Here is a 21,202-nt window from a genome sequence, read left to right on the forward strand (position 1 = left end):
GGGGGGTGCCTTCTATTTCAGCGAGAGGCAAAACTGTAAGTAGGTCTTATTTTCGGGGGATGTCTTACTTTCGGGGAAACAGGGTACCAGTAGGTTAAAATGTAATACTCTATCATTTGCTCTCCCTTTGGTTCATTTCTTGTATTATATATCTAATCATCTAGTCATTTATAAATACATATATAAACTTATCAGCAATCTGTTTTGATCTCTCTAGAGAACCCTGTCTAACACATTATCCTATAGATGTGCTTGTTCCCATAGTTCCCTGTCATAATAGATTAAATGCCATTTGGATTTCATGTGACTTCAGGAAAAAATTGGTATTCTGGGACTATGAATTTTAATTCATTTTTCACCATTAATCTAAAGCAAGTCTTTGTAAAAACGTAGGTTGTTAGTCCCTTTTCAGATAAATCCTAGAATAGAGAGGTAATTGATGGTAGAGCAGGGCTTCCAGACGTATTAAAAATCTTTAATGTGTTTTTTTTTAAATTGATATATAGTAATTTTTATATAACTTTGTATTGTATGTTAGGTGGGGGTAATTTGGTATTGTTGACAGCCCTTGAGAAGCTCAGTCTGCCCTTCTGCCATTCATGTAGATGCATCCGGTAGTGAAATTTTCCCCCTACTGAGGAATTAAAAGAATGAATGTAAAACCAAAAGAGACAAAATTACTCTGGGGTTTTGTTTTTCAGGCTTAAAATTCTAGTCAGATTTCATAGCTTGGGTTCTTCAAATTCATAACCCCAAAATCTTACTGCCTTCTAGTCATTATTAATGCATAATGATCTGCTCTGTAAACCTCCCTTGTTCGGTATAGGACAAAGTAGAGCTGGTCCTTAGGATTTTTCAGACTAGAAATCTTTACCAGTGTAGTCAGCCTCATTTTTCTCCCACAGAACAGCTAGTGGGTTTGAATTGTTAACTCTGTGGTTAGCAGCCCAATGCTTAACCCACAGTGCTACCAAAACTCCTATTAAATACCTCAAGTTTTTGCTAAACCTGCTTCTTAAAACAAGGTTATTAGTAAATGGAGCCATTCAGAAGTGAAATTTTAAACAAAGCTTCCCCAAAATGAGCAGTAAGATCCCCTCCCCCCTACCCATTACAAGTTAAAATATAATTGGCATATATTATCAAGTTGTGCTAACGTCAAAATATTGAGTTGACAGTAGAGAGTTAGACTATGTATCTAAGAGCTAAAGTGTGGCCTATTTTAAGGAGAAGTAAATGGATCTGCTTTCGTCTGTCTTAAAAATGACACAGCTATTTTTGTTAGGAGCTATTGATTAGTTTCTAATCAAAGGAATCCCATTTTTACAGAGTAGAACTCCATTGGCTTTCCTGAACTGCAATCTTTGTTCTTTTTCCTCCCATGCTTTATAATATGAATACCTCTTTATATTATTTCTAGGGGTTTTTTAATGATGAATTTGGTGAAAGTTTACAGAGCAAATCAGTTTCTCATTCAATAGTTCACTATATTTATGATGCAGTAATTTACTTGATGTGGTGCTTCTAGCCATAGTCTTTTTAACTGTGTATAAAGGAGCCCTCTCAGAGGCATAAACAGAGGAGATGAATACCATCAAGAAAGGAGTCAGGAGTAGAGCATGTCATTTGGACCCCTAGATCCCTGTACTACACTGAACCACCTCCTATCTATCACTCCTGTGAGAGAGTTGTGAGACACTAGCAGTCCTTCAAGCAATCTTTCAAGTCAAGTCTGCTGCCAGGTCTTCCTTTACATATAGAGAGACTAGGCTATCTCAGCACAGCAGCCAACCACAAGGCAGGTCACCAACTGTCAGCCAGGTCACCAACCGCCAGTCCTCAGCTCCAGAGATGTCTTAAAGGGACCTCAACTTACAGCGACACAATTCACAGGCTAGGCGTCCCACAGGTAGTGTAACCTATAAATTGAGGCACAGAACAAGCAAAGCGGCCGCACACTGGTCTAATGATCAAAGAGCGAGAGACAAGAAAGGTAAGGCTCACCAAGCCATTTATCTCTCTGCCCTTCAGTTAATCCTACTTGTGTTTATCGGCCAGGCTGGCACAATAAACTATCTCAGATAATAAAATACTCTTGAAATAACCATTCCACAGAACAATAGTTATCTATGGACATTTTCTACGTATACTGAGAAATGTTCTCTTTGATGCTGAAAAATATTGGTAACACCAATGACATTCACCCAACCCAAAATTTTGAAAGAAATTAAAATACCTGTTTTAGTTTTTCATTCTCTTCCATGAATTTTTTGGCAGCCTTGGTAGTATTTTCTGTTTGAATTTTAAGTACTCCTTTGGTTGACAATTCTTTGGCCAGTTGCGTAATGAGACTAACCAGACGTCTCAACACTCTAAAGGGGGTGGTGGGGGTGTAAAAAAATCCAATTAATGTGTAACTAATCATCAGAAAATGTGATTTTTAAGTCATTTTCAAAGGATTTGTCTTAGGTAAGGTATGATTTTAAAGAACACCTGATTAAAATAAAACTTTAAAATAGAAGTTTCACAGTGAAAACAAAGCTGTTTCATACCATTGCAATCTTTTTTGGTAGACTAGCATTTGAAAAATAAAGTCAGTGCTTAGTGGTATGATTATTTTCCTTGTAAAAGTCTGTAGTTTGGACATCCAGAGAAGCATTTCAGGAATATTTAAGAGGGCGTGACAGGGCCAGACAGAAATCACTTTTGGGCTAACCCCTTGAGGTGTATTGATTACAGGCTGGACTGCAACCTGCAAGGCCAGCAGTCAAAACTACCAGCTACTTCGCAGGAGAAAGAGCAGGCTCTCAGAAACCCGCAGGGGCAGGTCTACCCTGTCTTATGGGGTCACTATGGGTTGGCATCAACTCAAGGACAGTAAGGTGGTTGATTTTTTTTCATTTGTTTGTTTTTTAGCTCAAAATTTTCTATTTAAAGAGGAATCAAACCCACCAGTCAATCTTCAGGAGAAATGTGAGACTCTCTGCCCCGTAAAGATTTAGAGCCTTGGGAAACTATACCTAGGGTTGTTCTGAGTCCAAGTCCTGTTCTAGGTATTGAGGACACAACAGAAGACAAAGCCTCATGGGTTTACATTCTAGCGTGGAGGTAGTGTGAATTAAACAGCATTTAACTACAACTGTGAATGACAGGTTGTGGGAAGATGTGGCTTTCTACACCTGTAAAGAGTTACAGTACTGGAAACACACCTGGGTACTTCTACCCTGTCCTATAGGGTCGTTATAGGTTGGAATCCACTTGATGAGAGAAAACGAATGAATGACGGGCGGGGTAGGTTATGAGGCAACTAACCACGAGGTCAGTGGCTCAAACGCAACAGCTGTTCCTTGAGAGAAAGATAAGGTGGCTTACTCCCATAGATTTATAAGCTTGGAAACCTTATTGATATAAGGTTTTATAACACTTAGTGGTAGTGTTTTTTTTTTTTTTTTCCGGTTAATGATGCCAGAAAGAAAACATATCAATTTGTGAGGGGAAAAAATGAGGAGCTGATGCCAGGGGTTTAAGTGGAGAGCAAATGTTTTGAGAATGATGAGGGCAATGAATATACAAATGTGCTTTACACAACAGATGTATGTATGGATTGTGATAAGAGTTGTATGAGCCCCTAATAAAATGATTAAAAAAGAAACAAGAAACGAAAACATCGGTTTATATGTAACAGGAAATGACCTCTTTTGGGGAATGATGGTGACAAAAGGTACCTCAGTCAGGGTTGGTTATTATAGTTCTAGGAAACTAAGACAGGTGATGTGAATTGAAATGTGTTCCCCAAAAACCTATGTTGTAAATCCTAACCTCTATGCCCACGGTTAAAATCCCAGCAGGGAAAACTCTATGCCTATTATGTTAATGGCACAGGATTAGTACAGTGTCTATCCTTCTCTGAGAAAGGGGTGTCAGGGCAAACTGTGTCAAGGTCCTGAAGTAGGAAGGAGCTTGGCACACACCACACAAGAGCTCAGGAAGTATTTGTTGCAGGGATAAAAGAAGCAGAAAGGTCATGCTGGTAGAATGCCACGAGAATAGTGCTGAGACAAGGTGCAAGAGAGGCAGGGCCCAGATCTTGCAGGCTTTATCCACCTATCAAACCTACAAACAGTAACTATTGTTTATTATTTAGGTATATCATCTGTGGTCTTTTGTGAAGATACTGATATAGTAACAACTATAGAAGATAAAAGCAACTATAGTTTAGGTAAGGAAAGGGGAGAGAGAGGGCGATATCTTGTTTATAACTTGGGCTTCTTCCTTTCTTCTTTTGCCCCGTTACTTACAGCCAAAAAAATAATGAAAATCCAGAAATGTAAAGATTTCTTTGAGACCTAAAAAGTTTCATCTGTGTATGATCATAGGCACTAGGTCTACCGGCTGAACTCTTCTGCATGCTATGAGCAAAGGAGTATTTTCTTATTTCTCTTACAGCATCTGTTAGGAAAAAAGAGAGAGAGAGGAAACATTACTTTTAGCTTTTAAGAGTACAAAATTATCCTTAAAAAAGGGAAAGCATTAAAATATACTATAAAGCCATGGTAATCAAAACAGCCTGGTAATGGTACAGTAATAGATACATAGACTAATGGAATACAATTGCCTAAAAAGAAACTTATACATCAAGCTCAGCTGATATTTGACAAGGGTGCTAAGTGCATTGAGTGGGGAAAGGAGAATCTCTTTAGTAAAGGTTGGTGAGAAAATTGGATTTCTACATACAAAAAAACAAAAGAGAACCCTATACAAAAAGCAATTCAAAATAAAATAAGGCCCTAAATGTGTAAACCAAAACCCTAAAATTCTTAGAATAAGCAGAGGCGGTGCTGTCAGGATTAACTTTCAACAATGGGTTATCTAGTATAACAACCAAAACACAAACAACAAACAAATTAAATGGGACCGCATAAGAATTAAAAACTTGTGCTTACCAAAAGACTTTACCCAAACGGTGAAAAGACAATCGACTGGCTGGGAGAGTATCATTGGAAACCACATTATCTGACAAGAATCAAATTATCAAAACATATATAAAAATTTGGCCATTTAACCACAAAAAGACAAAGATCCCAATCCTAAAACGGGCAAAGAGCCTGAAGAGACATTTCACCAAAGAAGACATTCGAATGGCTGTCACATAAATGAGAAGATACTCCGTGTCATCAGCCACGAAAGTGGAAAATCAAGACCACACTGAGATTACCATTACACTCCTATTAGGATGACCAGGATAAAAAGCAAAACAGAACATAACAAAGGTTGGCAAGAAAGTGGGGGAAGCCGGGACACTTACCCAATGGCTGGTGAGATTGCAAAATGCTACAGCAGCTGTGGAAACCAGTAGGCAGATCTTCCCCACATTAAAAATAGAACTACCATAAGACCCAGCAATTTTTTTCCTCGCTAGCTGTACACCTAAAACACCTGACAGCAGACTCACCAAGAAGACATGCACATCAATGTTCCCAGCAGCACTTGGCACAACAGCCAAGATAAAAACCACTCAAATGCCCATCAACAGATGAAGAGACACAAGATGTGGTACATACATAAAGTGGAGTACACGGTTCAACCAGTAGGAGAAATAAAGTCCTGATACATACTACTCTATGGATAGAGCTTGAAGATATTATGCCGAACAAATTAAGTCAATTACAAAAAGACAGATATTTTATGACCTCACTTACATTAAAAGATGAGAACAGAGTTTACTAATGGTTACTGGGCCTGGAGGAAGGGGTGGGGGAAAGGGATTAACGGCGATGATCTCATTGATTAAGGGGAGGGCTGCACAGTTGACCGTTGTAGTTAGTGTCAGTAAAATACATCTGCAAAAAGTTGAATGGCAAAAGTTGTGTGACAGACACACTTATAACAAGGACCAATGGGAAGGAATGAAGAGAAACTGCTGAGGCTGCATATATCCAACTTCACGGAGATTTGGTTCCTTAGTTTAGAGGTTTAGGGTCATGGAATAATACATGTCAGTTAGGTAGCCTAATAGGTTTATTGTTTCTGTTCTACTTCCTAGTTCACAGTATAGCGCCTGGGGTCTTAAAAGCTTGCAAGTGGGCATCCCAGACACAACAATTGGTCTCTATTAATGTGGAACAACAGAGGCAGGTATAGATAGGAAAGGGATATTAATTGGCAAAGCGGCTCATAATGACCCTCTGTACAAGAGAACAGAACAGCTCCAATTCCCTATGTTGTCATCACAATTACTCCTATGCTTTGTTCTGAAGTACAGAGAGTCGTTACGGGGCAGAACCAACACAACAGGACTTAACAACATGGAATATCTGGCTGATTGCCTCCATGAACAGCTGCCTACTTACCATGACACCAGAGGAACTAAATATTACACAACTACCATTGTTGAACATTTTGATCAAAGATTCCATTTAAGAATCCAGATCAAAAGGGAGTAAAAGGGAGCTAGGGAGGTTGGATGAACTAGTGCCCTGAGATAATCCTTAAACTTTAAATCAAAACATCTCTTTAAGTCTTCCACAAACCGAATTAATAGTTTAGCTTAACTAATAAAAAAGGTCTACCCTCGTTGGACAGGGCAAGATACGACAAAATAACAATTTATAAATTATCAAGGGCTCATGAGGGAGAAGGGAGCAGGGAGGGAGGGGAAAAATGAGGACCTAATGCCAGGTGCTTAAGTGGAGAGGAAATGTTTTGAGAATGATGAGGGCAATGAATGTACAAATGCACTTTACACAATTGATGTATGTATGGATTGTGATAAGAGTTGTATGAGCCCCTAATAAAATGATTTTTTTTAAAAAAGGTCTACCCCGTGCATTAAGCTTCTAAGAACTATCTCAGATATGGGATCAAATTAACAGCAACTTGAAAGATGAGCCAGGAATCTTAGGAGGCATTGAATTTACATGAATGTGGGAAGACCAACCCAGAAAGGAGGCTGAGAAGGCACAACTGCACGAAGTATAATCAATGTCACTAAATTATGTACACGGAGAAACTGTGGAACTGGTAACATTTCGCAGTGTATCTTATCAGTAATAGAAAAATAAATCAAGTTTAAGGAAAACAATTGGAAGTAGTTTTAGAGTAACTAACAACTTTGTAATAATGGGGCTTTTTCAAACAATTTGGGAGGGTATCATTCTTTGTAAATAGATACAAGTAGTAAATGTCAAAAAATACCGTATTTTTGGGTTGTACCATTTATCTAGCACTCAACAGTATTGTATAGATTTCATCTTTATCAACAGTGTCGTTTTTTCCTTCACTTCTTCAGTCCTTAACAGTGATATAGAAGTGACTCAAGAGAAACTAACAATCCCTTACATTGACTAAAATTCAACAGCAACTGAGGCCATCACAATGAACTCCAAAAGATTATTCTATTTCTCTAATTGTACTAGCACTTCATTATATCCCTACTTTAAATTACTGTGCACTAGTGGGGTATCAGACACAGGTAGCTAACTCTTGGGATTTCCACTAGCATATGCGTGCAAAGATGGGTTTTGACCTTGGTGGCATCAATGTCCCCACTGATACGTGGATGCCATCTGCTGCTGGAGATGCCGATAGCTACTTCTTTACAGTTTCTGTTCTGGTTTAAGTCTCAGATTGAGGAGACCATGCGGAAACTAGATTTCAGCTCAGTAGCAACTCTATTTAGTGTACTTTTAGTCACTGAATTCTTGTATGCCTTAGGGAAAGGAGTTGCCTTAGATGCCTCAAAGGCCAATGGAACTATGAGCAAGTACTGTCTCTAGTACTGGACTTTTTAAATTAACGGAATCATACAAAATATAGCCTTTTATGTCTGACCTATTTATTACAATCTAACATTTAAAAGATTAGATCGCTGTAGCACATATCAGTACTTCATTGCTTTTCTTTCTAATGACAGAACTGCTTTGCATTGCATAGATGTACTCATCGTTTATACATTTATCAACGAACGGAAATTTGAACAGTTCCACCACCTTTTGGCTATTACAAATGCCATCAACGTTTCAAGACACATTTGTATCTGCAGTTTTTGCTTCCCTTGGCATAATCATCTGATGAGTAGAACTGCTGGGCAAGATGGAAACTTTTTGAGGGGTTCTGAACTGCTTATCAAAGGAGCTGTACCATTTTACATTCCTCCCAGCACCCAATGAGGCTTTCATTTTCTCTATATTCCTGCCACCACTTACTATCTTTATTATAGTTATCCTAGTGTGAAGTGATATGTCCTAGTGAAGTTGTTTTGATTTGCATTTCCCTGTTGGCTAATAATGCTGAGCATCTTTTCACATGACTATTGGCTATTTGTGTATTTTCTTTGAAGAAATTCCACTCAGATCCTTTGCCTTTTTAATTGAATTGTCTTTTTTATTTGCCTGCAATTTTTTTACACTAAGAAATAATGGTCATTTATTGCATACAACTCAATGACCATTATATATTTCTGTAATCTCTTTCATTACAGACCTTTAAAAAAAAAGACTTTAAGGAATAACAACTGCAATAATAATTTTCCATATGAAAATATCTCTTAGGTTTTCTAAAATTTTTTCAATCAACATTCTTGTAGTTTTCAGTGGAGATCTTATATGGTCTTTATTAAGTTTATTTTTAAAGTTTTTAAGCTTCTTGATGTTCTTATTAAAAGAATTGAGAATTCTTTTTCTTTTTTTTTTTCTGAAGTAATTTTTTTTTCTTTTTCTTTTTTAACATTTTATTAGGGGCTCATACAACTGTTATCCCAATCCATACACACATCAATTGTGTAAAGCGCATTTGTACATCGTTTCTCAAAACATTTTCTCTCCACTTAAACCCCCGACATTAGGTCCTCATTTTTCCCCTCCCTCCCCGCTCCCCCCTCCCGCATGAGCCCTTGATAGTTTACAAATGGGTATTTTGTCATATCTTGCCCTGTCTGATGTCTCCCTTCATCCGCTTTTTGGTTGTCTGTCCCCCAGGGAGGAGGTCACACACAGTTCCATGTAATCGGTTCCCTCTTTTCTACCCATTCTCCCTTCACCCTCCCTGTTTTGCCACTCACACCACTGGTCTTATAGGGCTCATCCGTCCTGGATTCCCTGTATTTTCAGTTCCTATCTGTACCAGTGTACCTCCTCTGGTCTAGCCAGTCTTGCAAGATCAAATTCGAGTCATGGTAGTGGGAGCGGGGAGGAAACATTTAGGAACTAGAGGAAGGTTGTATTTCTCATCATTGTTACATCGCACCCTGACTGGCTCATCTCCTCCCGGAGACCCCTCTGCAAGGGGATCTCCAGTGGCCTACTAATGTGCTTTGGATCTCCACTCTGCACTCCCCCCATCATTCACTATGGTAAGATTTTTTGTTCTGATGATGCCTTACACCTGATCCCTTCAACACCTCGTGGTTGCATAGGCTGGTGTGCTTCTTCCATGTGGGCTTTGTTGCCTCTGAGCTAGATGGCCGCTTGATTACCTTCAAGCCTTTAAGACCCTATACTTTTTGATAGCCGGGCACCATCAGCTTTCTTCACCACATTTGCTCATGCACCCATTTGTCTTCAGCGATCCGTTCGACACCCCGTGATCACACAGGTTGATATGTTGTTCCATGTGGGCTTTGTTGCTTCTGAGCTAGATGGCCGCTTGTTTACCTTCAAGCTTTTAAGACCCCAGACGCTACATCCTTCGATAGCCGGGCACCATCAGCTTTCTTCACCACATTTGCTTATTCACCCGCTGTCTTCAGCGGTTGTGTCAGAGAATTCTTTTTCTAATTGTTGGCTGCTCATAATTAGACTGCACCTAATTTTACTGCAAAATCTGCATAAAAAGTGTGCTGAAAAACTCGGCTTATACACGAGTATATATGGTACTTCTCTTTTTGAAATATTTATGCCATTTTCTTCTTTTTCTTATTATCCTGGTTAAGACAACTTTACTTAAGAAAATAAAAATAGTGAGAGCATTCTAAGTCTTATTGGGGAAGCTTTCAATATGATAGTTCTAGGTCAGGGGTCCTCAAACTTTTTAAACAAGGGGCCCGTTCACTGTCCCTCAGACCCATTCGAGGGCCGGACTATAGTTTTAAAAAAAAATATGAACAGATTCCTATGCACACATCTTATTTTGAAGTAAAAAAACAAATGGGGCAAAGACACCCGGTGGGCCGGATAAATGTCTTCGGGGGCTGCATGTGGCCAGCGGGCCGTAGTTTGAGGACGCCTGCTCTAGGTTGCTCGTAGATGCCATTTATCAGAAAGAGAAAACTGCCTTTGAGTCACGCTTTGCTAACATTTAAAAAAAATGGTAAATTTTCTTAAACTTAAGATATTTTAAAACTTTTTGCCTCATAGCAGTTTTGTGTCAGTACACAAGGTTTGATGTATTTTTATCATTCAGTTAAAAATATTTTCTAGATGGGTCATGGCTAGACATCAATGATTAATGCAACTGATATTACTAAATAGCACAGCTGAATTCACAATGTTTTGTTACACAGTTTTTACCATTTTGGGAAAAAAAGGTCAAAATTAACCTAATCTGCTCATAAATTTTTTTCCCCATGTGATTTCTTCTTTTACTCACAGGTTCTTGACAGCTGTGTTGTCTAATGTCAAATATGTGGGTGGACTGCACTGAATTATTTGATAGGGCCTTGTTGACCACAGTCTTAAAAAGACTGGGTAAGACTATGCAAACGTGAAGTGCTTGTAGCCCACTTAGGGGATTGGATAGCTTAGTAATGAGGTACATAAGTTGCACAGAGCCCTAATATGAGGACTGGCCAGTTTTGCCATTCCACAAGGTTTAAAGCAAGCCACAGAAAGAAAGAGAGGAATTTCACTGGCAACAAGAAGAGCCAGGAGTGTAGTGTGCCCTCTGGACCTGAGAGACAAGGGTGCGACATCAGAGATGGCGAGAAATGGTGAGAAGCAGTGGCAGAGAAGCGGCAGGAGCAGAGCCAGGAGATTAGCAAGTCCAGAGCAGTGGGTTTCAGGCAAGAGGCTTGCTGGTAGAGTGGTGTGCCTCTGAGCACTTTATGGGGAGTAAAGTTTGCTGAGCCCTGAGCTAGAGCTGAGCTTCTCGCAGCTGAGACTTACTGGTTGAGTGGGGTACCACTAGGAACATAATTGGCAGAACTACAAAAGCTTTGTGCCACTTGCCAAGGGACTGTGTGGCTGAGGGCTAGAGGAGTGCCTGTAGGCATGGCTGGAAGAGGCTGTGTGGACCTAAGAATTGTATCTTGAGCATTCCTGATCCTGAGTGACAACCTTCCTTAATAAACCTCATAATTGTGAATATGGCCAGTACAATGATCTAATCCAGTAGAGAAGTAGAATGCAGCAAAGGGATGATTAGTGTTAGAACTGGTAAAAGGGTTGGAGGGTAGAGGCATTCTGACCTTGGCCTCACAGGAATCACATCAGCCTGGGTTGATGCTGATGGTAATTCTTCCTTCTTCTGGCTAGATAGAAGCTAGATAGAGCTTATGATCTTGCCACTATTTTTACAAGGGTGGGGCTCTAGAAAGTTATTATTGATTTCTACTTTACACGGTCTGATGTTGCCAATCTTTTTTAATTACTGAAACTTTTTTATAGCCCCAAATATAGTATATGATTTAAATAGTACACAATATTATTCTATGGCTGTTAAGTATACTAAAAATGCCTACATTCCTACTTTTGTTCTAATTGTGCCATCAATTATTCAGAGATGTCAAAATCTCCAATCATGACTATGAATTTATGTATTTTTCGTTTAAAACCTAAACAAAAAATGCTTTTGCTTAATAAATTTTGAAACTCTGCTATTAGGTCCATGCACATTTAGGACTGTCTTCCTGATGAATTTGCCCTGATGGCATAGTGGTTACATGTTGGGCTTCGATACGATGCGTATGTCTGACAGTTCGAAACCAGCAGCAGCTCCTAGGGAGACAGACTAGGCTTTCTGCTTCCATAAATAGTTAGTCTCAGAAATCTACAAGGAGTCCCTATGAGTTAGCACTGACTCCATGGCAGTGAGTCCTGCTGAATTGACCCTTTTACAAGATGCTCTTCAGTACTGGTGATACTGTCCTACAGTTCACTTTTCATGCTATTAAGCCACACTGGCTTTCTGATTTATTGCTTCTTGTTGGGTAAATCTTTTTTCATCCTTCCACTAGCAATCTCTGTGTCTTAATCTTTAAAGGACATCTCTCGTATTTAATTTGGAGTTGGGTTTTGCCTTTTTATCCAGCCTGATAAGCATTACCTTTTAACCGGCATCTTTAACCCACTTTAACATATTTAATTTTAATACAATTATATATTTACTTATTGCTATGATGGAGCTTGTGTTTAAGATGTAACTGTTTGTCCCATGTTTTTTGTTCCTTTGTTACTACTTTTTGACATACCTTACTCAGTAGTTGATCCAACAGTCAGACCAACAGCAGGACTACAGACAATTTAGAAATACTTACTCAACATCTTGAGGGTTAATCCAATCATTTTTAGAATTTCTTTTTAATTCCTCAATGGAAGACCAGTCCCTGGAGAAGGACATCACGTTTGGTAGAGTAGGTAGGCAGCAAAAGAGAGGAAGGTCCTTCAAGAGATGGACTGACACAGTGGCTGCAGCAACAAGCTCAACTACAATGTGGATGGTACGGGACCTGGCAGTGTCTGTTCTGTTGTGCCTGGGGTCAGTATGGGTCAGAAGCAACTCCACGACACTTAACAACATGGTGCCGTAGTGACACTAAGGCAGGGGTCCTCAAACTTTTTAAACAGGGGGCCAGTTCACTGACCCTCAGACCCATTGGAGGGCCGGACTATAGTTTGAGCAAATTCCTATGCACACTGCACGTCTTATTTTGAAGTGAAAAACAAACGGAGCAAAAACACCTGGCAGGCCTGATAAATGTCCTCGGCAGGCCGCATGTGGCCCGTGCGCTGTAGTTTGAGGACGTCTGCACTAAGGGATGAGATTGGGCTAATAACCACAAGACCAGTGGTTCAAACCCATCAGCTGCCCTGCAGGAGAAAGATGAGGCTGCCTATATTTATAAAGGTTTACAGCCTTAGAAACGTTTTATAAAATTGTTATGAATAGGAATCGACTTGATGGCCTTGGGTTTGGGTTGATGTAATTTTAGCTCTACTTGCTTGTGCTCTTTTAAAAGTCATTGTTCTACTGATTATAATATGTATCTTAGTTATCAAACTCTATTTTCATTGTATCACTTAACATAAGCAGGAGGAATTTTGCATTAGTATTATTCCATTTATGCCCTACTCCTTGTGCTATTTCTGCCATAGGTTTTACAAATGTTACCTGGGTTGGGGTCGGAGACAGCTTAATTAGTCTTTGTGACAGACTAGGGCTGTGGAACCTTGCAGCTGTTGGTGATGGAGCACCAGAGTCCACAGAGATATGAAAAAGCAGACACAAGGAGAAACACAGAGACACAATAAGGATAATTCCATTTCTGTTCCAGTTACTCCCTGGAATTTGGCTTCCTTCCTTCCTTTGGCTTGAGCCTACCTAAGTTGATTTCTAATAGCTGTAACAGAAAAAATGAAAAACCAAAAAACACTGACCACAGCTCTCTTTCCTTAAATGGCTATGTAAAAGCTCTGAGAAGAAATTGTTAATTTAGAATCAGAAGATCAAAATAGTATTCCACAGCTAAGAACATCTCTAGGGATTATAACCATCTCTCCTTTTTTCAACAGATGAGAAAACCAACCTTAGAAAAATGAAATGATCACTTTAAAGGTCATTTAGCTACAACGGTAGCAGAGTTGTGACCTGTTTTCCCAACTGTTCATTGTGATTTCTTACATGACCAGAATTAATCTATAACGTGAGCAATAATGTACCATGAGTGACATTTTGGAAGGCGGGATAAACATTGGAACAAATCAGAATGCAATTACTTAGCTATCTTTCACAATAATCACACCCTCTCATACCAGATGTTTCCAATTTTACAAAGATTCCATTTCAGAGGTTAGCAGGTTGGAACATGGAATACATTTTCCAACAAAGCAGTGTCATGGTCCCAGGTGGTTATGGTCCCAAGTTGGCTCCTATGAAACTTATTTAACCAACAACATAACTATGAGGAACTTCTGGGGGAAAACATACTTTGGGATGTGTATCAAAAGTAAAAGGTGTCAGAAAGCAGCTGGGTAATTTTAACTAAGTCACTAATTTCCCTGAATTCAGCTACTTGAAAACAAACCAAAACAAAACACATATGAGTATTAACATATAACTCTGAGAACTGGGTTATGCATTTTAATATTTACCTTCTTTTCACTTATCAACTAACTCATTATCTGACAATGCATGTATGAGAACAGTTCTGCTGCCTGACATTTTTTGCATTAATGACAAATGTCTGGTGGTAATGAAATGACTAGGTGCGAGGCTAGAGTAACAATGGTTGTGATGGTTAGTTAAGGTTAATGTCAACTTGGCTAGGCCATGATTCTCAGTGGTTTGGCAGTTAAGTAATGATGTAATTTGGCAGTTAGGACATGCTGTGCTCATCCTCCATTTTGTGTTTAACCTCATTTTTGCATAATGATCCAGTTTTTGGAACGTAACCAGATTGGTAAGTGAGGAGAGCGTGTACTGCATTTAAACCTCAATACAACTCAAATATGTATTATTAAAACTTTAAATGGACAAATGGAGACTTAGAGGGTGCAGTATAGGCTTGCTGCTTTCAAAGCGCCTGAATTTAACCATTACTACAACCGTCCTTACCTGCATTATGTGGGTGTGCATCAAAGTCTTGTGATTATACAAATCATTTTATGGGCGTGTGAATATATGCCACATTTTATTAAAGAAAAAAGTTCTAAAGCTTTTATAAGATACTTAGAAAGTACCTATATGAACCAAAAGAGGTTAGGAACCACTTTACTTGATGAAATTTGGGCTTGTCCGGTAAGAATAGTATTATCTACCATCTGTGGATTACTAGATCAATATCTCTTCTCTGTTATCAATCTATGAGAATCAATTATCAATAGCACTCTCAACTTTATTAATTAACCAATCAATTCAAGAAGAAAATGAAGAATCATGCTTACTCAAAGAGGAATCAATCACTTACCTAGAAACAGAACAATCAACAGGACTATAATAGTAAGGAAAGCCTTGTTCAAAAAAGTTGCAATTTTACCCCAGACGTGAAATGAAAATATCTTCTGCCATCTGTAACACAATACAATTACAATAGGTATAAAGACACAAATGGATTTTATGTAATTGATTCTAAATACTGGATTAACATTTCAGTAATTGTGCAGTGAGTGAAGAGAATTACATACGTTTAACTTCCAAATAAGAACTATTCATGAAATAAAGAACAAGTCTTTCAGATGTAAGAACTGACAATTGTTTATCTTCTGTCTGGTGGCTGAAATGGTCTAAGGTAAAAGTCATTTTAAATCAACATGCTACTCAGGCACAGTGGCTGCTAACCAAAAGGTTGCCAGTTGAAGCCTACCAGGAGTAAGATGAAGCTTTCTGCTGCCGTCAGGATGGCAGTCTCAGAAACCAAAGGGGCAGTTCTACTCTGCCCTTTGTGGCCATGAGTCAGAACTGACTTGATGGCAATGGGCGGGTTATATGTTCATATGGTACAATTCTAACATCTACTGGAAATATAGAACTTTCTGTACTTTTACCACACAGGAATTTTAAAAATTCACTGAAGTACTATACATACGTAGTAAAGCACTAAAATAAGGCACCACACAGCTGGAAAGCCTAAAGGGAATTTTAAAAGAACACACTACCCAGTCCAAAGACATATAAAGGCGGTGGACACCTACGTACTCTTACAAGCCCTGAAAAAAACCTAATGATTATGACAAATTCGGAACTAATGTTTTAAAAGCAATTCAAAGCGACAACTTGGATTTGGTGGAGAGGGATACTGAGACAGATGAAGCAGTTCATTTTGCCTCTCTGCTTCCAAACCTGAGCTTTTTATACAGAAAGCTGCTACAATTTTACATTACATAAGGTTAATCTGTAAAGACGGAATATAATGGTTTGGTCTAGGTGCAAATTCACTTATTTTTTTTGAGGACAAATATAAAAGGGATTCCCCTTACAGCAGTGGTTCTCAACCGTCCTAATGTGGCGACCTGTTAATAGTTTCTCGTGTTGTGGTGACCACCAACCATAAAATTATTTTCATTGCTACTTCATAACTGTAATTTTGCTATTGTTATGAATTGGGTGGCCCCCAGTGAAAGGGTCGTTTGACCCCCCAAAGGAGTCGCGACTCACAGGGTGAGAACCACTGCCCTAGAGAAAATCACCAAGTTTACATTAGGACTCAATTCAGTAGAGGGTTAATTACACCTAATACTTATTGAGTCTGTAGTATGAGATTGTTCTGAATTCCCTGACATGATGTAGTGCACTTGAGATCAGTTAGTAGTCTGCTGGGTTGAGAGAGAAACCCTGCAATGTGACACGGGAGCATGTGCCTTTGACCACTGGGTTACACGAGAAAAGAATACACACAAGTCAGATGAAGACTAAGATCTACTTTTTCTTTTTACAGTAAATAATGAAACACACATTACAAACAAACAAAAACAAAACCATATGGGCACACAAGGATATACTGTAAATATGAATGTGCACTCATATAAATTTTCTTTATTTTGTATGCAAGAACCTATTTATACACATCTATCAAATAGTCAATTGACCAGGATAGGTAACTTTCTATTTCACAAAACGAAAAGGTCTGAACCATAAATTTTGGATTGATATAATTGATAAATGACCAACCAACCTAAAATATTTTTTTGCAAACACTTAGGCCTTATTTATAAATCACAGCTTTGATTATAGTTTTACTGTTGTACATCTGAACAATGCCAAGCTGCAGGTTTATAAGTGCTTGAAACAAAATCAGCAAAGAGACAGGAGTCCTGCCTGGATTCTTGTCTTGAATCTGCTACTGACCAGCTGGGAGACCTATTTAGGGCATGTCCCTTCTCTGGGTCTAATGTGATGAGTGTTGGATTAAATAATCTCTAAGGGTCCACCTTATACCATGATTCAGATTCTTTTTTTAGAAGATTAGGGTGAAAAAAAGAGAAAGGAATGGAGTATTTTATAGATAAAGACAGAAAATGAGTAGAAATTCATGTTAGCATCAGAAGCTGGGAAAGACTCTCTGGACCTTAAACCGAGGTGAAGTGAAACTTTCCCATGTCTCTTCCACTTATTATGCTTTAGTGGTTCATCTTGAGGATCTCATTTATGACTTTCCTTTATGCTATGTGAACATATAAAATATCTAGCGACATTTTATTACATATATATTTCACCATCCATCCTACAAAATTTCTGGGTCTTAAACGGAGCTGCTAATTAATGGATTACGACAGGGCTAAAGTGAATCAATGTTTGGGTGGGAACACTTAGTACTGAGACGATTCCTAACCAAGGAATTAGCACTAATTTCGTGGTTCTGGTCTTTTTCAAATACGTTAATTCTGTGAGAGGTAGAAAGTAGCAAGACTATCATTAAACACTAATAAAACATGTCTTGGTTATATGAAGGCCAGACTATGACTTATCCATTCTCATATTTGAGTTATTACTACACTACCCCACAGGGCTATAAATATAATTTATTGTTTACACTTAGTTCACAGCTCCAATTTAGGGCAATAAAGCAAGAGTAACCAAAGTATTAAAAAAATGCTTTGTTATATCTGTAATCAATAGAATCAAAAGAAAAAAAATTAAGCATTTACATATATAACCCAGATTAATATAAAGTGATCACTGATTACGACTCATCACCAAAATTCACTGACAGTAATCAATCTCAGCTCATAGTAAGTTAACCCCAGAGCCTGTAGAGACTGGAACTGCCACTGTGATTTTCTGAGACTGTAATTTTTATGGGATTACAAAGCTTCACTTTTCTCCTGAGAAGCAGCCTGGTAGTTTTTGAACTGTTAATTAACCTTGTGGGTAACAGCCCATTGGGTGACCCACTACACCTTCCAAGGTCATACATCTTTACAAGAGCTCATCACCTTTTCTTTTTCCTCATTGCTGCCTGTGGAGTTGAACCACCCACTAACTTTGCTTTTAATGGCATCTTTTATATAATCAAGGAGCCCTGGGTGGTCTAGTGGTTATGCTTTGGGCTTCTATCGGCAAGGTCAGCAGTTCAAAACGACAGACCACTCTGCTGGAAAAAGATGAGGGTGCTGGTGAAGAGTCATGAATGTGTCATGTATTGCCAAAACTGACATCTGTTTTGGAAGAAGAGCAGCCAGAACGCTCCTTAGAGGCAACGATGGTGGGCAGATGTCAGGAGACCAGGCTTGGCTAAGTGCAGCAGCAGCAAAAAAGAGGAAGGCCCTTGACCAGATGAACCGGCACAGTGGTTGAAAGAACAATTGTGAGACTGTTAAAGGGCGGAACGGGAGTGTTTCGTTCTGTTACACACAATGTTGCTTTGAGTGTGAGCATCAGACCGCCGGAACCAAACACGCAGTCTTTGCGGGCAGCTCCATCCTGCCCTACCGGGTAGTTATGGGTCGGAACGGACTCGATGGCAGTTTATTTTTTCATAATCAAGGAGCTTTGGTGGAGCTGGTAAGCGCTGAACCACAGATGCAGGCTCAAATCCACCCATGGTTCTTAGGGAGGGAGACGTGCTGCTCCTACTCTGGGGAAGATGCATATGCAGTTTCAGGAAGCCTACAGAGGATTGCTTTGCACAATTGAGCGGGCAGCAGTGGGCTTGATTTCGTCTGCTTTCCAAGCTTTTTATTTATTTATTCTTTTAGGCAAATGGGAAGAAATTTCTTGGAGCCCATACGGGAAACCCTAGAGGGGCCCAGCATACCCTACTGTGTAGGCATGCCCAGCAAAGGGTCACACCATTCACTGTGCCCCCAAGTCCCAGAGGGACTCCCCTTGAGCCCCGAAGTCCCGGAACTGGCTGGGGGTGGGGCCCAAACTTTTTAAATCGTCGGAAAACTTTTTCTGTCCCACACCAAGCAGTAGAAAGGTGCTACTCCAACATTGCTGTAAGGATCTGAGGGTGTCCTACCTCTGAGGAGGAATAAAGGGGAGGCACAAGATTAAAATGAGTCCTATTTCGGCATAAAGGAAGGACGCAACTGCCACCCACTGGAGTGTCATTTTCGCTTTCTCTCTTCACACCTAAATAAAGAAAGAGTTGTTTTACTTCGTGGCTTTTCAAAGAACACTGGGTCAAAGCTCCCAGGCTCCCAATGTTTTTGTCCGGGGGCTTTACCGGGCCCCACCCTCCCCGCCCTGGAGGCACTGCGTGGGAAGGGAAGGGTCAGGGGTGGGCCCGCAGGCCGAGCGACCACCGGCTCGGGGCGCGGGGACTGAGCGCTCCACAGCCGTCGGGCAGCCGCTGCCCAAAGTCTCCCGCCCCGACCGCCCGCGTCTGGGCGCCTTTCCGCACTCCGTGCCCGGGCCGCCACCGTACGCGACGTGGGCTCTCGGCCGAGGTCCCGGGAGCACTCAGCTCCCGGCGGCGCGGAGGGACGCTGCCCGCCAGCCGCGGGGGCCGAGGCGGGGCCTGCGAGCCGGCCGCCTCGTGGTCCCGCCGCCCGCGTTCCAGCAGCCTTACCCCGTCAGCCGCCCGCGCTGCTGCTCCGCCTACGCGCCCGACGTCAGACGCTGCGCCGTGGCGAGGGCGGGGCAAGGGAGGTGGGGCGGGGCAAGGGAGGTCGGGGCGGGGCGCGGGCAGGGCCGTTCCACCCCGCGCCCTGCACGGCTGCGCTCGCCTGGGTGGTACCCCGCGGGTAGGCGGTGGGGCGTTCTCCACCGGTGGTGGAGTCGGAGGAAGCCTCGGACGGTTTCACCGGGCCCTCGGTCCTACCTGGCGCAACTTCTTTGAGAGAGTGATCGTTGCATTTCTCATAAAGTGCGGTTAACCCGCGTCCTCGGACTATTTCCTCGGATGCAGGAGGAGGAATGGTGCAGTGACCCGGGGCAGGATAGCGTGGTGCAAACCCACGGCAGAAACTATCTGGGAAGACGCTGCTAATGAAAAGGGGCAGATTTGGGCGGCGGTGCAGCATTTCTAAGTGCTGAAAAATGTAGGAGAATTCATAGTGTCAGGACGCTTTTAAGTTTTTTGGTTTTACCCCAGGACTGGGATGAGGTCAGTGAACTCTAGGGTGCTGTTTTGGGGACCAGAATGGAAAGCAACATAGGAGTTATTCTTTTGAGTGAGTATCTTCCAGGTCTTCCAATTGTGCAATTACATAGAAATTATTAAAGATACCCCGCCTCCGGCCCCCCACCCACCCCCCACCCCCGGTATTGATAATATTACAGCAGGGTAAGTGGAAGTACTATCCTGGAGACATTACATGTTGAAATACACGAATTAAAGAACACGAAGCACATTTAAACATGCTTTCTTGTTCACACATTTTATCACAAATCTATTCGTTTACATATATAAGGGAAAAAAGAACCCTAACCATAATCATACATTAGAAACAAAAAATCAAGCACATCAGAACTTGTCTTTCCATCCTAGTTCCTTCAAAACACCTTGTACCCGGAAGGGATGATGTATATCCAGGGTGTCGGATAGCACTGATGATATACATAACTATCTTCTAGTTCTTTAATATTTCCTCCCCTTACTATTATGGTCTTGGTTTTACCTCATTAATCTTGTTAGACCTGCATATGTTCATTTGTATAATTAAGATCGTTTGATGTATAAAAACCAAGCTAGATAACTGTCAGAAACAGTAAAGGGAGTAAAGATTTCCTGAGTGCAGGAAGGTGGGGGCGTAGGGGAGCGGGTAGCAATGACTGTATAACCCCACTGGAGTGGCATGAATAACAGAATGGTAGATGAACGGATCCATTAGATGGCGTAAGATACAGCTAAAATAAATAAATGAATATATATATAGATATATAATAGCATTTAATATACAATAGGTGTTCCTGGGGGTACGATGAGGGAGGGAGGGGAGTAAGGGGAGCTGATATCAAGGAGCTCAAGAAGAAAATGAGTTGAAGCTGATGGTAGCAGCAATTGTACAATTATGCTTGATCTAGTTGAATTATGGATTATATCTGTAAGCGCTCCCAATAAAATGATTAATGAAAACAAACAAAAACCATCAGGCACCTTCCTCTA

General features: G+C 40.5%; 1 protein-coding gene across 1 annotated transcript in view; it reads right to left on the bottom strand.

Annotated features, from left to right (window-relative positions):
* Positions 1-19,682, bottom strand: part of LOC101659830 (B cell receptor associated protein 29) — a 74,808-nt gene extending 55,126 nt beyond the window's left edge. The window contains exons 1-5 of the mRNA XM_045288892.1: positions 19,664-19,682; positions 19,112-19,224; positions 15,119-15,219; positions 4,299-4,449; positions 2,237-2,372 (exon numbers count right to left, since the gene is read on the bottom strand). Of these exons, the coding sequence (XP_045144827.1) occupies positions 2,237-2,372; positions 4,299-4,449; positions 15,119-15,219; positions 19,112-19,203 (480 nt within the window). The 5' untranslated portion in view covers positions 19,204-19,224; positions 19,664-19,682. The remainder of the gene's footprint in view (positions 1-2,236; positions 2,373-4,298; positions 4,450-15,118; positions 15,220-19,111; positions 19,225-19,663) is intronic.
* Between the last annotated feature and the right edge of the window lie 1,520 nt (positions 19,683-21,202).

This window comes from Echinops telfairi, unplaced genomic scaffold (genome assembly GCF_000313985.2).
Source record: "Echinops telfairi isolate 266 unplaced genomic scaffold, ASM31398v2 ScPeMD7_23;HRSCAF=83, whole genome shotgun sequence".
Classification (NCBI taxonomy): domain Eukaryota; kingdom Metazoa; phylum Chordata; class Mammalia; order Afrosoricida; family Tenrecidae; genus Echinops; species Echinops telfairi.